This window comes from Peromyscus maniculatus, chromosome 4 (assembly GCF_049852395.1).
Source record: "Peromyscus maniculatus bairdii isolate BWxNUB_F1_BW_parent chromosome 4, HU_Pman_BW_mat_3.1, whole genome shotgun sequence".
NCBI lineage: Eukaryota > Metazoa > Chordata > Mammalia > Rodentia > Cricetidae > Peromyscus > Peromyscus maniculatus.
Genome location: NC_134855.1, coordinates 55114002 through 55132488, shown reverse-complemented (window position 1 = coordinate 55132488; position 18487 = coordinate 55114002). Strand labels below are relative to the sequence as shown.

Below are 18487 nucleotides of genomic sequence, written 5' to 3'. Positions count from 1 at the left end.
TAGAGACACAGCCAACTCTTGTTATCTGCTGTAAGAATACCGAAAATATTGTCATGTGACATGGAGACATTTAAAGGAGTGGATTGCTCTTGTGCATCCGGTCTTCTTTAGAAGTGTCCAGAAAAGGCAATATTTGAGCTACATAAAAGAAGTTTTCTGAATAAATGGAAGAAAATGAAAAGCCACCCCTGGCAGGGATTGTCACCTAGTGACACCCCCAAATGAAGTAAATTCAGTGAAATGAGTTGGTAAACTGATTTTGGGAAAATATAATTAATTCAGCGGGAGCAGGCAGCATGTGTTCAGTTCAGTGGGCATCAATGGCATACAAAGGGGGTCAGAGAAACGTGAGTGATGACTGGCTGCTCTTTTAGGTTCTGTGCAGAGAAATGGGACTGAGCTTCTAAATCCTCCATTAGGAGAATCCTGTGTAGCACTCCATCCTTTACTTAGGATGGTTGGGTTGAAAGGATTTGGGGGTGGCAACAAAGAGATAATTTCAGGTTTTAGCTTTAGTGTTGGAGCTTAGTATGGCTCCAGTACTATGCACATTATTTCAGTTCAGCCTCACGAAGGTGGGAGTTGGCACAGCCCAAGTACTGGGCCTTGGCTGTTCCCACGTGTCTGAAGTGATCCCAGATTATCTACCATTGCTCAATTTTTTAAATTTTTTTAAAAATCTGTATGGGTGTTATACTTGCATGCATTGTCTGTGTACCACAACTGTGTCTGGTGACCGAGCAGACCAGAAGATGTTAGATCCCCTGGGACTGGAGTTACAGACAGTTGTGAGCTGCCATGTGGGTGCTGGGAACTGAACCTGGGTCCTTTGGAACAGCAGCCAGTGCTCCTCACTGCTGAACCAGCTCTCCAGCCCCTATTGCTTCCTTCCTAAGGATATGACCTAAATGCTTCCTCATTAGGCTCTGTCTTGAGTTCAAAAAGTGTCCTCAGAGGACCAGTTTCTAAGATTGGTGCCCCATAGCAACCTCTCTGTCAAATGTGTGGTAGCCTCCCCACCCCAGAGACCAGTCTGGCTTCTCTGAAACAGTTGATAAGTTCCAGTTAGGTAAGCCGTCCACTAATGGTGGTCTTGTGTCTTCCTTTGATTGGGACCCTCCCCCATCACAGGTGAGGACCTGGGACCGGCTCGGAACCCCCCTGTGACCTGTGACAGTTGTGTAGGACAGTCAGGTCAGCTGACTGAATCCCAATGTGGTTTCAATCCCCGATAGGTAATTTTTAGACATTTAGACTGACTCAAATATAACTTTTTCAGAATTCCCTTTGCCATTTCTCCTAGTTAACTATCTCTACTCAGGAAATGACTTGCTGCTTTGACCTTAGGGGCTGGAGCCAGCTATTTGGGAGCGCCCCCAGCTCCCTGAGAGCAGCTCTGCCTGTCCCTAATGTTCTGAAAGAGGAACCCTGATTCTCTTGCTTCTCATAGCTTTCCTATCCGGTGACTTTGAAATACAGATTTTTCCCCATAGGTTTATAAATGAATAAACCACACCCTAAACTTCCCAGCCTCTCTGATAAGGGTTTTGAAAACAGTTGACTTTATCTTGCTTACCTTAGCTACATCCTAGTCATTACAGGAGCCCCGGATTTCTGCTCATGCTCCACCACAGAATTGAATAGTTGTATCTCCAAGTTAGACTTCTGTGCAGCTTCCTAATTCATAGGAAGCACTTACTAAGTTACCTACCACTCCAGGTCATTTTAGAAAGTGTGAAATTGTGTTGTGTGAAAAGTGGTTTTATCTTCTTCTTGCAGTTAATAATCACAAAGAATCCTGACTTTTTATGTAGTGGCAGGTAAGAAACTAACTTTGTGAGGAATGGATTTCTCATTTCCTGAAGAAATTCTTTATGATGGTGGTATTAGAAAGCATTTATCCCATACTATAGAAAAACCAATTTTCCAGTTTCTTAGCTAAAATGTAAGTCTTGTGGTTTAATCTAAACATACTCCCAGCAGGGATACTGCGTATAACAAATGTAATCAACATGTATGGTATGTTTAGAACTGTTTGAAAACTTTCCTAATAGCTTGTCTTTCTTTATTGCCATTTAAGTTTTGAGTTTGGAGAGTTTCTTCTGCTTTATTATTTGATTTCTTTTCTAAGTATTGTAGCATCCTCACAAGTGTTTAGTAATTTGCACATTTAGTAAGTCATTTGCATGTGTAATTTATACTTATTCTTCTATGTTTTGCAGAATGTTGTTCCAGCTGAGGTATCCCTTGTATGTGTAGTGAAGCCAGATGAATTCTGGGATAAGAAAGTAACACACTTTTGTTTTTGGAAAGAAAAGGATAGACTTGGCTTTGAGGTAAAGATTATAAATATAATATATCATAAATATAATGTTTATGAAAACAGTTGTGTTGCATCCTTGAAAGTAGAGTTTGCTGATATTACTGTGCATGATCTGTTAGTTACTTAAAAGTACTTGCTTTGTGCCTGCTGAACCGTAACTAGTCTACACTCAGCACTCATACACTTGCTGAATGAGAGTCTTTTTCATAAACTGTGATGTAGCATGAATCTTAAAAGTTCTTATTAATAAAATCAAACCCGAGGCCAGTTATTGGGGTCAATGCTGGTAGATCAGAGAGACAGAACAAGCCACAGCTAACCTCACCTGGCCAACTTCTCAGCTGGTCTTGTTTCCTCAGACTAGAAGCTTCTGAGTCCTCATCCAATGGGTCTCAGCTGAACTGCTGCTAGAAGCCTGAATGCTTAACCAGTCAAATGCTTAACCAGGCCAAATGCTTAACCAGGCCAAATGCTTCTAGTTTCTGGTCCTCATGCCTTATATACCTTTCTGCTTTCTACCACCACTCTGGGATTAAAGGCTTGCTTTCTGGGATTAAAGGCGTGATGAGTCACCATGCCTGTCTGTATCCTTGAACACATGGATTTCTGCCTCTGGAATGCTAGGATTAAAGGCATGTGTTACCACTGCCTATCCCTTATGTTTAATATTGTGGCTGCTCTGTCTCTGACCTGAGATAAGTTTATTAGCGTGCACAATATTTGGGGGAACACAATACCACACTCTGAAAGTTTGATTTCCATCTGTACACTCTTTACTAACTCCTAGATAACTAGAATCTTTGTATTTAAGGTTTTCAGTGATTATGGAGAGGAAATGTAGCAGTTACTAGGCTGCTCTAGACCTTAGAGTGGAGGTAGGAGTGTGTTGTCCATGATCTGCCCCGTTTGTTTTCGGGGTTTTCTCACATGGAGTCTGCTGTATTCGTCTTTAACCTTTACGCTTCGGTCACTCTCTCCCTTGGACAACCTTCAGGATTCCACTTTGATTGGGTTTCAGCACTTCTCTTTCATACATGTGGATCTTTCACTTGGCATTCATTCTGTTTGTAGTCTCTAGAGTTCTTCTATCTCCGGACTAGGGACTAGGTCCCTCATTAATTGTGAAAATTCTCTGGCACTTTGATTTGAAATATCTCTGTACCCCTGCTTTCTATATTTCTGGAATTTTAACTATGTCCATGTTAGATGATTTGAAATTTTCTCACTTTTCTTATTTGACCTGCTTTATTTTAAACCCCATATCATCCCCTTCTTGTTAGTTTTTTTTTTTTTTTTTAAGTTCTGGGGATGAACTTAGGGTCTTGTGAATGGTAGACAAGTGCTCTGCTATGGAGCTATGTTCCCAGCCTAGTTTGGGTGTTTTCTCTTTTGGGTTTTTTTCAATTTTGATCCATTTTCAGGCTCTTTTTGGTTGTACTCAGTGTGTTGACAAGACCACTGGAAAGTCTCCTCGTCTGTTGCCAAGGTTTTGCTGTGTATCCATTTGATTCTTGCATCCCCAGCCTTCCATCCAAGTGTTCACATTTGTGGATTCAAATCACATAGGAAAATATTTGAAAAAGTTCCTTCTGGGATCAGGAGATCGCTCCATTGCTAACTCGCTTTCTGAGCAAGTATAAGGACCTGATTTCAATCCCTGAACCCAAGTGAAAAAGTCATACATGATGGAACATAATTGTAATTCCAGTCCTTGGGAGATGGAAACAGACAGATTCCTGGAGCTGGCTAGTGACCTTAGTGACCTTGATGCCAATGAGAGACCCCATGTTTAAACAAACAAACAAACAGGGTGTATGGCACCCAAGATCTTGAGGAAGGATATCCAAGGTTGTCCTCTAGCCTCCACTTACATTGTACAAACAGACAAACAGGCAGGCAAGCAGGCATGCACGCACAACCACACACACACACAAACCCCCCAAAACTCACAAACAGATGCATGCACTTCTTTCTGGACTGAACATAGCCTTTATTCCTAAACCATACACTTTAACAATTGTTCTAGCATTTGCATTTTATTAGATATCATAAGTAATCTAGAGTTGATTTACAGTAGAAGGAGTTTTATGTGGGGTAATACAAATGCAGGTACACTGTACTTAGAAAACTTGAAAATCTTTAGATTTTGGTACTTGGGGTGGTATCCAAAAATCCAGCCCCCTTAAACCCTAAGTGAGGAAGGAGTCTGTGTTTTGTCTTTGGTGATCTCTCATCCATCCCTGTCCATGACCTTTTGTTCTCCACATTATAGCTATCTGCATAGTTCCCGCTACCTGACACATTACCATTTGTGTCTCTTAGTGTTTATATTGTTGGCTCTGAGTCTTGACTGTGGTGATTTTATTCTGAATTGACTGTTGGACGTTTTAAGACAGTAAAAATCGAGGAACATCGCATTTGTGTCTGCATGTTAACCACTTATCTTTTTGGGTGTTAGTGGGGAGAGAAAGTGTTGAGCTACAGTAGCCACGAGTTGGTTTGGCTCTTGGCTTTGTTTTATTCTTTTCCCCAGGGTACCGCAGGCTTCAGATGTCTCTGCAGTTCCTTTGGTTGGAGCAGTGCTCTTTCTGGCTTTCTACATACTCAGTAGAAACCAGCTATTTCTCCTGCTTGTTCTCGCAGCCCTGTCATTGGTAGACTTGACTGATATGTGGACTTAGTGGAGAGATGCGTGCCAGCCAACTCAAGGAAGATGGCTCCAGCTAGTACAGAGTATTCTCCTAACAGCGTGTGTGGGAAACCATATCCCAGAAGCCGAGGAGGCCAAGAAAGCCTGCATGCTGTGGTTGGCACCAAGGAGAGCGAGCACTTCAGACTCGTAGCACATAGCTAGGACCCGCAGGGAACATTATCCTGCGAGCATGCCACGTACGCAGGTGCCAGCTGTTCAGACGCAAACTGTGAGCAGAATAGGGAAAGCCCAGTGCCTTTTATGAAAGCCTGTCACATCCTGCTTAGGCACTGGTGTCTGCTCCTGTGTGAATGAACCAGCATCTTGGAGGAAAAGAAAAAAGAGCTTTGGGCTGATGTCATAGATGTTTGACTTAAAAATGGAAGAGTTTAATGAATGAAGCTTCTTGTATCAGTATATTTTCTCTTAGACACTGAAGAGATTCGGTTTTGATATTTACCCAGTAAATAAGTGCTTATTAAAAGCTTGATGTCCTAAAGAAATGGGATTAATTTCAAATGCTGGTTATTTTGTCACGAAACATATTCAACTTTAAAGGGAAGTTCAGCACCAGCTATTAAGTGGTACTTAGAGCTTAGAGATAGAATTAAATTCAACATTGATTCTTTTTTTTTCTATTTTTTTTTCTATTTTACAATACTATTCAGTTCTATATAATAGCCACAGATTCCCTTGTTCTCTCCCTTCCTGCCCCCCTCCCCTTCCCCCCAGCCCACTCCCCATTCCCACCTCCTCCAGATCAAGGTCTCCCCGAGGACTGGGATCGACCTGATAGACTCAGTCCAGGCAGGTCCTGTCCCCTCCTCCCAGATTGAGCATCCAGATTGAGTATGCAGCGTCCCTGCATAAGTCCCAGGTTTCAAACAGCTAACTCATGCAACGAGCCTAGGACCTGGTACCACTGCCTAGATGCCTCCCAAACAGATCAAGCCAATCGACTGTCTCACCTATTCAGAGGGCCTGATTCAGTTGGGGGCCCCTCAGCCTTTGGTTCATAGTTCATGTGTTTTCATTTGTTTGGCTATTTGTCCCTGTGCTTTATCCAACCTTGGTTTCAACAATTCTTGCTCATATAAACCCACCTCTTTCTCACTAATTAGACTCCCAGTGCTCCACCCGGGGCCTAGCCGTGGATGTCTGCATCCAGATTCCTCAGTCCTTGGATGGGGTTTATGGCACAACTATTAGGGTGTTTGGCCATCCCATCACCAGAGTAGGTCCATCCTGGCTGTCTCTCGACCATTGCCAGCAGTCTTTTGTGGGGGTATCTTTGTGGATTTCTGTGGGCCTCTTTAGCTCTTTGTTTCTTCCTTTTCTCATCAACATTGATTCTTATTTAATTGAAAATTATTTTCCTTGGAGTCATTTCTGATCATTTGGGCTTTGATGAGAAAAAAAACAAAAACCTATGTCTTTGTAGATATTCTACTTATTTTTTAACAGTATAATTTTGTTACAAATACTGATGTTCTTACAAGCATGACCAAGTTCTTTACTTTCTAGAATTAGATATAATATACCAAAGTTTCACTATTAGCTTTCCACAGCATTAATCAGCTGAGCAACTTGTGGTCCTGTCAATTGTTCCCACCAGCTTTCTCATTTTCTTTCCCACCCATGTGAATTTTTCCTCTAGTGACCTCTCTCCTGTTCACTTGGGCAGTACCGCTCTCTGTCCACTGGGTAGGCCTTTCCTTGCTGACGTCAGTGTTTCTCTGTCACCCTTACTGTCTGAATCCATACCCACTTGCTCAGCTTCCTTTTCACTAGCAGTGTGTTCAAGTTCCTTCTCCCCCCCAGGAGCACCTCACCAATGACTGACAAGTGTCGCCGGTCAGAGGAGAGTGTATGTGTATGTTAATGACAAGACTAGACCTGGCATTAATGCTGTCCTCAAATGGAGACACCCAAAATCAGAATGCTGCCCCCACCCCTTTTCAGCTGTAAACACTCATAGTAATAAAAGTATATTAATTCAAATTTGTGTTCTTCTCTGTTCTTATTACCTTTCTTTTTTTTTTTTTTTTTTTTTTTTTTTTGGTTTTTCGAGACAGGGTTTCTCTGTGTAGCTTTGCGCCTTTCCTGGAACTCACTTGGTAGCCCAGACTGGCCTTGAACTCACAGAGATCCGCCTGCCTCTGCCTCCCAAGTGTTGGGATCAAAGGCGTGCGCCACCACCGCCCGGCCTTATTACCTTTCTTGATGTCTGTCAGTGGTGAGATCCAAGACCAAAGGTGTTCTTTATGTTCCTTTGTCAAAGACACCCCTGGCCACATTTAGTTTTTTAGTTTTAATAGAAGTTTATTAGAACTTTGTGGAGAGTTGGAATATTATACATCTAGAGCCAGATTCCTTTGGGCCATCCTTAGCCCCCCAAATAGCTCACCTCTGTGTCTGACCTACTGTCATCTCAACGACAAGTGAAGAAGACCTTCAGAATGGATTAACAGTAGACCACTAGCTTCCACCAACCCGAAAGCTGAGAACTTGATCAGAAAGCTTTGATTGAAAAAGGCTTTCCATGAACCACTTTCTTTTCTTCTGTGTCTATAAAGTCCGAGTAACTGCTTCTACATAGGAACACGTTCTTTGGGCAGCCTGAATGGGGCTGTGGTCTCTCATAGTTCATGTACAGCTCAGAATAAGTTGATTTTTACTCTTTGGAAATGTTGTTAGCAGTGTTTTGTGTTTCTTGGGAATTCGTTTTATTTCTTCAGTTAGGTTTTTGTTTTGTTTCCTTCTGCTGAGGTTTTCTTTGAGAACTGTTACAGACACAGGAAGGATTTTGAATGGTGTCTGCTTCCTGGGAACAAAGGAATGCAGTCCTCCTGGTGTCGGTTGTGGGGTCATGGGCTTTTCCATTAAGTGAAGCTTTTTAATCCTCAGTTTCTTTTCTTTTTCTTTCTTTTTTTTTTTTTTTTAAAACACATTGTTGTCATTCTTGGGCAGACCAGCTTTCATCTTTTGCACCTTGGACAGATGCAGCATTCCCATCATGAGCACATTGCAGTGAGCATCCTGCAATATATTGAACACACGTTCACCATCTTTAGCCTTGATTTCCACAGTCACATTTCCCCAAGGCTGCTCTCCTCGCAATGTGTTCCTTGATAATGAGACTCCCTTGTCGACCATTATCCATTTTTGTTAACGGTTGTGCCATTCAGCGTCTCAGCCTCTCAGTTCTGCTGCACTTTCTCCGTGTCCTCGCTGGAGCGCTTGCATAGTGAGAGGCTTGCCTGCCATCCGTCCCTCTTGCTGTGTGCCTGCCCTCGGTCTCTCTTGCTGTGTGCCTGCCCTCGGTCTCTCTTGCTGTGTGCCTGCCCTCGGTCTCTCTTGCTGTGTGCCTGCCCTCGGTCTCTCTTGCTGTGTGCCTGCCACCCATCCCTCTTGCTGTGTGCCCGCCATCCGTCCCTCTTGCTGTGTGCCCGCCATCCGTCCCTCTTGCTGTGTGCCTGCCATCCGTCCCTCTTGCTGTGTGCCCGCCATCCGTCCCTCTTACGGAAGCTGCTGCCCGTGTTTACCGCCCTCTGTTGCTGATCTTCAACATAATGACTTCATCCCTTGGCTTAGCCTGAAGATTACCATTTCTTTTAGGTTCACAGATTTAAACCATTCAGTGTTTCAGTCCACTTTATTTTTACGGACATCTTTAGTCAGTGAAGATCTTTCCAGGCCCCTTTGGTGCTGCCATAGTGGTCTCTCTGTCAGTGTTAGTGACCTGGGCGAGATGGTGTTCTTCTGCATACTTCGTCAGCACTCTGACTCGTCTGGTCCTTTCACTGAGAAATGGTGTTTGGATGTCACAGTCTGGATGCTAGGAGTACAGGGCTTGCCTAGAAAGTACTTCTTTATCATTTTAGTTCAGCCAGCTAATTTTAAACTGTTATAAAAATTCTTTGTCAAATGATTTTATTAAGGAAAAGATTTTTATTACCAATGGATTTTTAATATTGATAAGGTATTGAAATAGATTTATCTGAGCTGCTAGTATTTTTTTAAAAAAATGTTGGTATTGTCAGAATTTTTTGGTAGATTTTAAAGCAGATAACCATAATTGAATTGATTTGAAATGTTGTTGCATTAACCAAATAAACGATAATTTGCTATCATTTTGAAGCAGTATTGCATGTTTTATCTTAATTCTGTTTCTTTATTTACCTTCGGAGACTTTAATAGTTCACTTAGTGCTTTTTCTTCTCCTCCATAGGTTATTTTAGTGTCTGCCAATAAGCTGACTCGTTACATAGAGCCATGCCAGCTGACAGAAGACTTTGGTGGGAGTCTTACCTACGATCACATGGACTGGCTAAATAAGAGGCTGGTGGGTATATTATTATAAAACAAGATAGTCAAATGTCTCTACATGTGACTAACTTTCTCATTTTAATCAACTGAGATGTAGGTTGTTTCTATAAAAATGAAGTAGCACATTGTGTGTCCTAGTAGTGTTTGGAGTCCACACTCTGTAGTCAGGGTCACTTGGCTAGAGTCCTGATGCTAGAGATTGGGTGTGTGACCTTCCCTGATAGTTAATTTCTCTATGTCTTAGTTTTCCTATCGATAGCACAGTAATCGTAATAATAGTACTATCTTGTGCAATTGTGAGCAAGACAAAACGAATACGGACTGAAATATTTAGATCAGCCCGGCAGGGCACAGTAGCACTCTGCGTTAGCTGTACCGTTGGCTCAGGATGGCCCTTAAAGCAGAGTGACAGCAGCACGGTGTCTTGAGAGGTGGTCTCCACGACACAACCATTTCAGAAGATACTCATCATGTGAGTTATCAGCCTGCGGTGCAGCATGACAGACTAAGCTTGTCATTTCAGAAAGCTTCTCCTTGTCCAGACTTCTGAGGTGTGCTGCTCTGTGTCACACAGCATTCTTTTATTGAATTGTGGAGAGAATGGTATCTAAAGTAGCTTCTTGAGACTGCATGCTGACTTTAGGGAACTGTGGCTATCCCTGAATGAACAGCCATTCCTGCCCTGTATCTAAACAGTGACACGTCTATCAGACATCTGTATGTCTGTCTACCTGTGTTCAGATGTGCCCAAATCCCTTCTCAGAAATACTTATGGACTCATGTTAAAATGATAAGTGATGTATCTTTATACTACATACTTGTCTGTAAACCTCTTGACCGTTACATACGATCAGTCTTGACTGGTGATAGAATAAGCTGAAGAAATAGTCTGTAACTAAAATTGGTGGCTATAACTGGTCTCAGTAACATTTGTGTAGTTGTGAAATTTTTTATTGGTACAGATGGTTCTCAAAGAAGGATAAGAATGGAAATAAATTATATTATTCATTATATATTATATTTATAAATTATAATATAGTAAATTATAAAAATAAAGTTTGAGTACTTTAATGCATTTAAATTTGAAAATTCCATTGCCATTAAAACTCTTCATTGCTTGAGATGTGATTTTGTTCTGGGCTCTGTGCACTGTTGTGCTCTGGTGGTTGAATTGCACCATGTGACTTTCTGAGAAGGAAAAGAAATCCCACTGACTAATGCTGCTGCTGTTCACTGAAGTCCTTATTATGTATTGATTTGAGATTATTCATGGTATGTCTATACACTCTCGTGTTGCAGGTCTTTGAGAAGTTTACAAAGGAGTCTACATCATTACTGGATGAGCTGGCTCTGATTAACAATGGAAGTGATAAGGGGAATGAGCAGGAGAAGGAGAGGTAGGTACGGTCATCTGGTGAAGGATGCCCATGCTGCTGGCTCAGGTTAAGAGGACCACAGTGAACAAAGCTCTACTCAGAACTGCCACACACAGCTAGTGAGCATCTGCTTGACACACACAGCCCTCCTTTGACTTAAGTGGCTTTTAAAAAGGTACTTTCTGATGAGCCTGGCTGTTTTCCTTTTTCCTTGTCCTGGGAAGCATTGTGTTATAAGAACATACTTTGAAAATGAAGCCACTTTCTACTCTTCTTGGTTTTGCCTTTTCCTGGGAACACCTGCAGCTCGAAATAAAATTCTTACAACTTTATTTAAGTTCATTAGAACCAAATATCTAACATATAGAATTCTTGTCCTGAAACTTGATAGTTGTAAGTTTAATGTAAAGAGTTCGGCATTTCATCATACTTGACATAGTGGTTGAGTTGTATCATCCATCTGTAGCTTTCCAGACTTACTACCTTACCAGGGTGTTCATTGCCCTCTATAGCCTCGCCAGTCTTAACCTTTTGGTTGGTGGACCAAGTTCCTTTCTGCCTAAGGCTAAAGCACATTAAGAAATAAATCAGCCCTGAGCTTTTGATTGTCGGTGGTCACTAGAACTGTGCTTTCTTATTAGGAAGTTTGCAGGAATCGGCAAGCATTCTCATCTAGCTCCTTTGCATCTGACTGTGACCCTGTATTGGAACCTATGAATACGAATGTAAATATGGTCATGTGTCAGTCACCTGAAATAACACAGTCACATGGATGTAAGAGGATGATAGTTTTACCAAATGTTGATTAAAATGAGTTCAGAATATAAAAACAAATACTTTGAATTTCAGTCTAATTAAGGATACCTTAAATAGTCACAACTGTTAATGTCTTGTACATAGTCTATATTGTGTGGCTTCTCCCATGGAGTCCCAGACAATGTCTTTTTGTCCCAGACAGAGCACCTGTGACCCACTAGAGTCATGGTTCCACACAGTTCCAGCTTAGTGAACCAATAATTTATTTAGGTTACTTAGGAGAGCATGGGTGAGAGGTTACCTACAAGACAGTAGGCAACTTATAGGCAGCTGTATCACAAAGAAGAGACTCTCGGTCTAGCAAGTATCAGCCCCTTGTATATCCAGCCAGTGGGGAGAGGCCTCTTGTGCTGTCTAATGCACCCCCATCCTCTCTCACAGGAAAATGTTAATGGGCCAGTCTTAGGACAGTCTCTTGATGCTAAATGTAGCTGCTCTATTTCAAAACAGCAATTGGAGTATCCTACTTGGGGAACAGAGTTCCACAACACCTTATAAAAGTGTAAATACATATATATGGCTAAGTATGTGATTCCTATATAGCTGTCACATACACTTTTATTTCTCAGGAGAGACGTGCATATGAAGAAGGTACCCATAGAAAATGAGTTGATGGACAGAATTTAATTCTGTATTCTATCCCTGCTCATGGCTATAAACCTGGCCTAAGGGCTCCAAGGGAGCACAGCATCAAAGAAGCCTGTCTGATTGCTTCTTTAGACCTCCCATGCTTATATGACAATAGTTCAGGGCCCCATTCTCTTTCTCTAGTAAGAGTGTTTGAGAAAGACTGGGAAATGCTGACTTGTGTGTCCATATGAAGTATTAATAAAATCTTGTGTCTACCAGTCTCTTTCCACATTCGAATGTTATTGTTCAGTTTTTTTCATACTTAAGTAATAGAATCCCTTCCATCTCTTGAAAATTTTTATCAACCTTCATTATGTTAGCCCTCAGGAACATCTTGGCTACCCAAGAGGTGAGGGCATAGATCAGTTAACAAATTACAGAATTTAGTTCAGCATATAGCAGTATGGTCTTTGGCTATGATTTGCTAGCTCCTCTAGCTTTCTTGAATTTTCTCTTTCTCACATGTTTCAGAAAGTGAAGGCAGAAATCCAGCTGCCCAAGAAACAGGACCACAGTAGAGAAGGTGTGGAGCATAACTGTTAGGACATCACACATGCATGCATATGTGTATTCATGTTAGTCGTTTCTCCAGGTTGACTTTTGCTAAACGTGTTTTAGCAGGTCTACGAGTTTTCTGGTTATCTCTGTAGGATGTTTTAGTTATATGATCATGGACTGTGTCATCTTTATGAAGGGGTAATTTGACTTTTTCCTCTCCTTTTTGTATCCCTTTAGTTCTTTTCCTTCACTGCTCTAGCTAAGACTTCAGATACTGTGTTGAATAAGAGTAGAGAGAAGGGAAACCCTTGTCTGCTTTTGTCTGTTGAGGTTTCTGTCCTGAAGTCTGTGTGTTCTCTATTACACTTACTTAATTATATATGTTGAACCTTTCTTATATTTGCTGTGATGCCAGCCCGACTTGGCAGTTAAGTATATAATCCTCTTAATGTGTTGTTGAATTTGGTTTGCAAATATTATATCGAAGATTTTGTGCATTTAGTTTTCATCCGGGGAAATTGTTCTCTTTTGCTGTGTTCCTCTCTGGTTTTGGCTCCATCAGATGAGTTTGGTAGTAATCATTTCCTACATTATGGAGCAGTTTGAGGAACACTGATGTTGGCTCTTTACTGACCTGGTAGAAGTCAGCATCAGTCCTTCTGGAACACATGTATTTTGTGTAAAACAACTTCTGAAGTAGCTTTATAGGAATATTATAACATTTAAAAATGATTCTTTTGATACTTGCCAGGTCTGTGGACTTAAACTTTCTTCCGTCTGTTGACCCTGAGACAGTCCTTCAGACAGGTAAAGTGAAAAACAAAACATTTATTAGTGATAATAGTAGTAATCTAGTAAAGAACTAGTCTGTTTAAAAAATTTATTCAGTGTGTATGTGGTTAATATAGTAGGAATTTAAAGGGAACTTTTTCAAACTGCTTTGGGCTTAACCTGATGGTGTTAGTATAATATTTAAAAATTAGTGGTGACAAATTGTCTCCTCCTTGAAATACTGGATTTATTTCCTATTTTATAAAAAGGATTTTACAAAGTGTATTTAATTCTATCTCATTGGGTTGTTACGAGGATTATTAAATACTTGTTATGTGCTGTATTCTCTCAACAGTGTTTGAGATATATAATTCGTAATATTTTCTCTATTTTATACTTCAAGAAGTCAAGGCTTAGAGATGAAAAAATAACCTAAGTAAATCAGTTGTTCATAGTCAAGTAAGAAAACTTATCAGCACAGTTCAAAGCAGGTCCAAGTACAGAGGCCGTTGACCGCAGTTCGTGCTCATATGTGTGGAACACTGAGCCCGTGGCAGTGGGCTGATGCCCCTGCTCCATGCTCTGCACTGATGCCCCTGCTCCATGCTCTGCACTGATGCCCCTGCTCCATGCTCTGCACTGATGCCCCTGCTCCATGCTCTGCACTGATGCCCCTGCTCCATGCTCTGCACTGATGCCCCCTGCTCTGCACTGATGCCCCTGCTCCATGCTGCGCACTGATGCCCCTGCTCCATGCTCTGCACTGATGCCCCCTGCTCCATGCTATGCACTGATGCCCCTGCTCCATGCTATGCACTGATGCCCCTGCTCCATGCTGTGCACTGATGCCCCTGCTCCATGCTGCGCACTGATGCCCCCTGCTCCATGCTGTGCACTGATGCCCCTGCTCCATGCTCTGCACTGATGCCCCTGCTCCATGCTCTGCACTGATGCCCCTGCTCCATGCTCTGCACTGATGCCCCTGCTCCATGCTCTGCACTGATGCCCCCTGCTCCATGCTGTGCACTGATGCCCCTGCTCCATGCTGTGCACTGATGCCCCTGCTCCATGCTGTGCACTGATGCCCCCTGCTCCATGCTGTGCACTGATGCCCCTGCTCCATGCTGTGCACTGATGCCCCTGCTCCATGCTCTGCACTGATGCCCCTGCTCCATGCTCTGCACTGATGCCCCTGCTCCATGCTCTGCACTGATGCCCCCTGCTCCATGCTGTGCACTGATGCCCCTGCTCCATGCTGCGTGTGTGCTAGCCCCATGTCTGCAACAGAGAGCCATCACTTCTAGGAGAATGCATTAGAATCCTTTTAATATTTCTAATCTCCTCAAACATTAATAGTTTATCCTCCCAGTCTTTCTGGGTTCCAGGCACAGATCTAAGTCCTCTGTGTGGTAACTCTTTTATCCTTCAACACGATCTGGGAGGGAGCGCTTGTTACATACAGTTTTCAGAAGGTGTAACACTGAAGCAGAAATAGTCAGACTGGGCCTGGTGGCACAGCTCCTAGGAGGCAGGGTCAGGAAGGTAACAAGTTCAAGGTCTGCCTGATCCACATGAGTTAAACGGAAGCTTGACGAGCTTGTGGAGACCTCATCTCAGAGTCAGGAACATAAACAAGGGCTAAAATGTGGCTCAGGAGTGGCATACATTCCCAGCAGGCACTGGGCCGCAGTCCTTCTTTGATGGCAGAGTTAATCATGTGTATATGCAGTCAATAAACCCTCTGGTCAGAACCTGAGCCCAGGCACTGAGGCAGCAGATTGTTTTCTGAAATAATTGTCCTAAGTGCTCTCTGGTAGAAATGCTAAGATAACAGTTGTCAGGCTAGGAAAAAAATAATGGATTCTGATATTAAAGATATATATGGAGCCCATGCAACATTCCATGTGTTTAAGTATTTGTACAGATTTTTAAAACAAATGTTTTTCCAATTATAAAATGCCAGGAATAATTTTTTTAAATCAGAATAGATTTGATATAATTATTCAGCTGTATTTCAGTTTTCAGTATGATATAGATTTTAGTTCCTTAGGGAGTAAAGGAATACTTACCATCTACACATTTTACATGCTTAGAAATTACAATAGTTGGTCAGTAAAAGTACTATTTTATATGAATACTTAGTTCCATGAATTACTTAGCATTTTTGAAAGCATCTTATTTAAACTACTGATTTAAGAGCATTTCAATATTTCTATATGTGCACTAAGTTTTGTTTTATGGACACTTAAAGTAGGCATTGAAAGTATATAATGGAGATTTAGAACAATCTAGTTTTTTGTTTTTTGGTTTTTTTTTTTAGAAATTGGTTATATCTGAAAGCTATAATAATGCTTTCTATACTTTAAAAGCTATTTAAATTTAGGATACTTTTAAAATAAAGATGAGAAGAAGAAGATTTATAATGTCCGTATTTTTGATACCTCTGTAATAATCAGAATAGTTTTATCCTAGGCAAACAGTCTCTTTATTTTTAAAATTGCAAATATGCTTGTTATATATTTTTGTTATATATTCTTCTGTGTCAATTTCTTGTGTATGAGTGGATTCCTGAGTGAGCTTGTTATAGGTAATTCTTCCACTACTATGGCATGTTCACTAATCAGTCAGTATGTTATAGACGTTCCTGTAGAGGTGATTTCAGTATCATTTTGCACTGCTCATGAAACTTTTCTCCAGTTACTTTGATAATGCATTTCCTTCACTGTCAACTTTTATTTTAAGTTCTGTGCTTGAGAGCGAGGAGTTGAAGCCCTCAAAACATTTCTTGAATTAGTAATGGAAATTACAGAATATAATTTTGCTCTACAGAGAAAGAGGATTTATTAATCTTAAGTAATTATTCCACCAAGAACCTGATAAATAGAGATGTCCACATATATTCTGCATTTACTGTGATGTATAGGGTTTATATAGTTACACAATTGGCCATTTGTTTCAAAATTTTTCCTAGTATATATAAAATGATTATGTTCTCATCTATGTGCACATATGCAGTTTTCCTACTCATTGTGATATATAAAGTTTTAACTTGCATTTTATTCTTTATGAGAAGGCAGAGGAATAGGTGTTAAAATCAGGGACTATAATGTAGAAGATCGACATGTAGGGATTGTATTTTTTTGTGGGCATTAATTACAAGTATCTTTCGTTTGTAAAGGGCATGAGTTGTTGTCTGAATTACAGCAGCGTCGGTTTAACGGCTCTGATGGAGGGGTCTCGTGGTCTCCTATGGATGATGAGCTGCTCGCACAGCCACAGGTTATGAAGCTGTTAGACTCACTCCGGGAGCAGTACACGCGCTACCAGGAAGTCTGCAGGCAGCGCAGTAAGCGCACGCAGTTAGAGGAGATCCAGCAGAAGGTGATGCAGGTGGGTGTCAGGCTGGGCTGCCTCCTCACCCTTGGGAATGCCAAGTGTCTTTTCCCTGATAATGTCTGTTATGTGACTGACCACACAGAGAACATGACAGATTTCAAACTGGATTCATATCTTCATAGGGAGTGTCTACGTTAAAGTGACATTATTTCTACAATAGTGGAATTGATCATTTAACTCACTAACAGAATGAACTTCAAAAACGCTAGTTTTAAACTTAAATGGTCTCTATATTCATTTAATTCATAGTACTTGAACATGGTTGCTTGATTCATTCTTAATTTCTAAAACTTACTAGACTGTTTACTATCACTGTAAAGTATGCTATCTTAGCAAAGTAATACAACAGTGTAGGTGATTCAAATATTACATTTATCCTTTTATGATATTGATAAAATGTTAAATGTACTTAATTATTAATTTTAGTTGCTTTTAGAATTGATTTTCATAAGAAATATGGCTGAAAATACCAAAAACAAATGCTAGACATTTCTGTTCTTTAGATTATGGTGGATTTTTATCTAATAACAATTAAGAAAATTAATCTTTAAATAATTTTACTTAAAGATAGAAGCTGGAGGGGCTGGGGGAGCTGGCTCAGCAGTAAGAATGGAGCTGTCTTGCAGAGGATTTGCATTTAGGTGCCAGTTCCCATTTGAGGGGGCTCAGGGTTCCTTGTAACTCCAGGTCCAGGAAATCGGATGCTGTGTGCTCTTCTGTCCTCCACTGGGACCTGTGCTTACTTACCTGTACATACCTATGCATAGACACACATGTACATGTAATTAAAAGTAAAACAAACCTCTAAAAATCAGTAAATAAATATAAGTACAAGCAGCTTGGAATGCTGCAGTGTTGTTTTGAAATCTAGAGTCATTGGTTCTCGAGGTGAATATTAAGTGCTGCTTACGTGTCAGGCATGGTGCTGGATTTTATATGAGTTATAAAAGTAGGTTTCATTTTGTTGATAAACTTAAGGAGAAAAAGCATTAAGCATCACAAGTAAAGAGCCAGAGTCCTTTAGGCATTGGCGGAGGGACCATTTCTGTGGTTGCTATAGTCTAGGAGGGCCGAGCAGGTGGAAGTAGCAGTTGACTTTATTCTCTCAGAACCTGGATGATTTCACCGCACAGAAGCAAGGTTTACAGGAGACTTGGCATTTCGTTGTGGTTGGAGAACAGCTTGATACAGAAGGGGAGCTTGGGGTCTTGGGTTGCACTGGACTCCACAAAGCATCTTCTCATTAACTGAACCCTGTATGGCAGGCACCACTTTTAGAAGGCTAGCGTTTGGAAAGAACCCAGCACACTAATGGTAGTGTATATTTACTAAACGAGACCTTACACAAGAGAGCCCAGCCTCCACTATGGTCCAGGACAGCAGCATCACACAGAATAAACCCATAAGTGGTTTCGTAACCCATGGGTAATAGGTTGGATACTTCCTGGAATGTGTGGCCCAAGGTAATTCTGGATAACAGTGTGGCACAGAGAAGCCAAAATGTTGGATGCCCTCCTAGAAACCATTAATGGACTTTCTCTGTAAAAGCTAAATATTTAGGCTTTATGGATCACATAGTGTTGTAATTACAGCTACATAGTCATCCTTTGTTGTCTAAAGAATGTATAAGTATAGTATTTGTGTATGAATGTACAT

At 41.1% G+C, this 18487-nt stretch overlaps 1 protein-coding gene across 5 annotated transcripts in view; it reads left to right on the top strand.

The window, feature by feature from the left end:
- The window catches only part of Sestd1 (SEC14 and spectrin domain containing 1), a 96747-nt gene that overhangs the window by 50671 nt on the left and 27589 nt on the right, over positions 1–18487 (top strand). For 4 of the 5 annotated variants that reach the window (XM_076569749.1, XM_076569747.1, XM_042275522.2 and 1 more), the window contains 5 exons: positions 2223–2336; positions 9247–9360; positions 10644–10741; positions 13416–13471; positions 16614–16825. In XM_076569749.1, the coding sequence (XP_076425864.1) occupies positions 2223–2336; positions 9247–9360; positions 10644–10741; positions 13416–13471; positions 16614–16825 (594 nt within the window). The remainder of the gene's footprint in view (positions 1–2222; positions 2337–9246; positions 9361–10643; positions 10742–13415; positions 13472–16613; positions 16826–18487) is intronic. The other variant, XM_076569748.1, reaches the window with a different exon arrangement.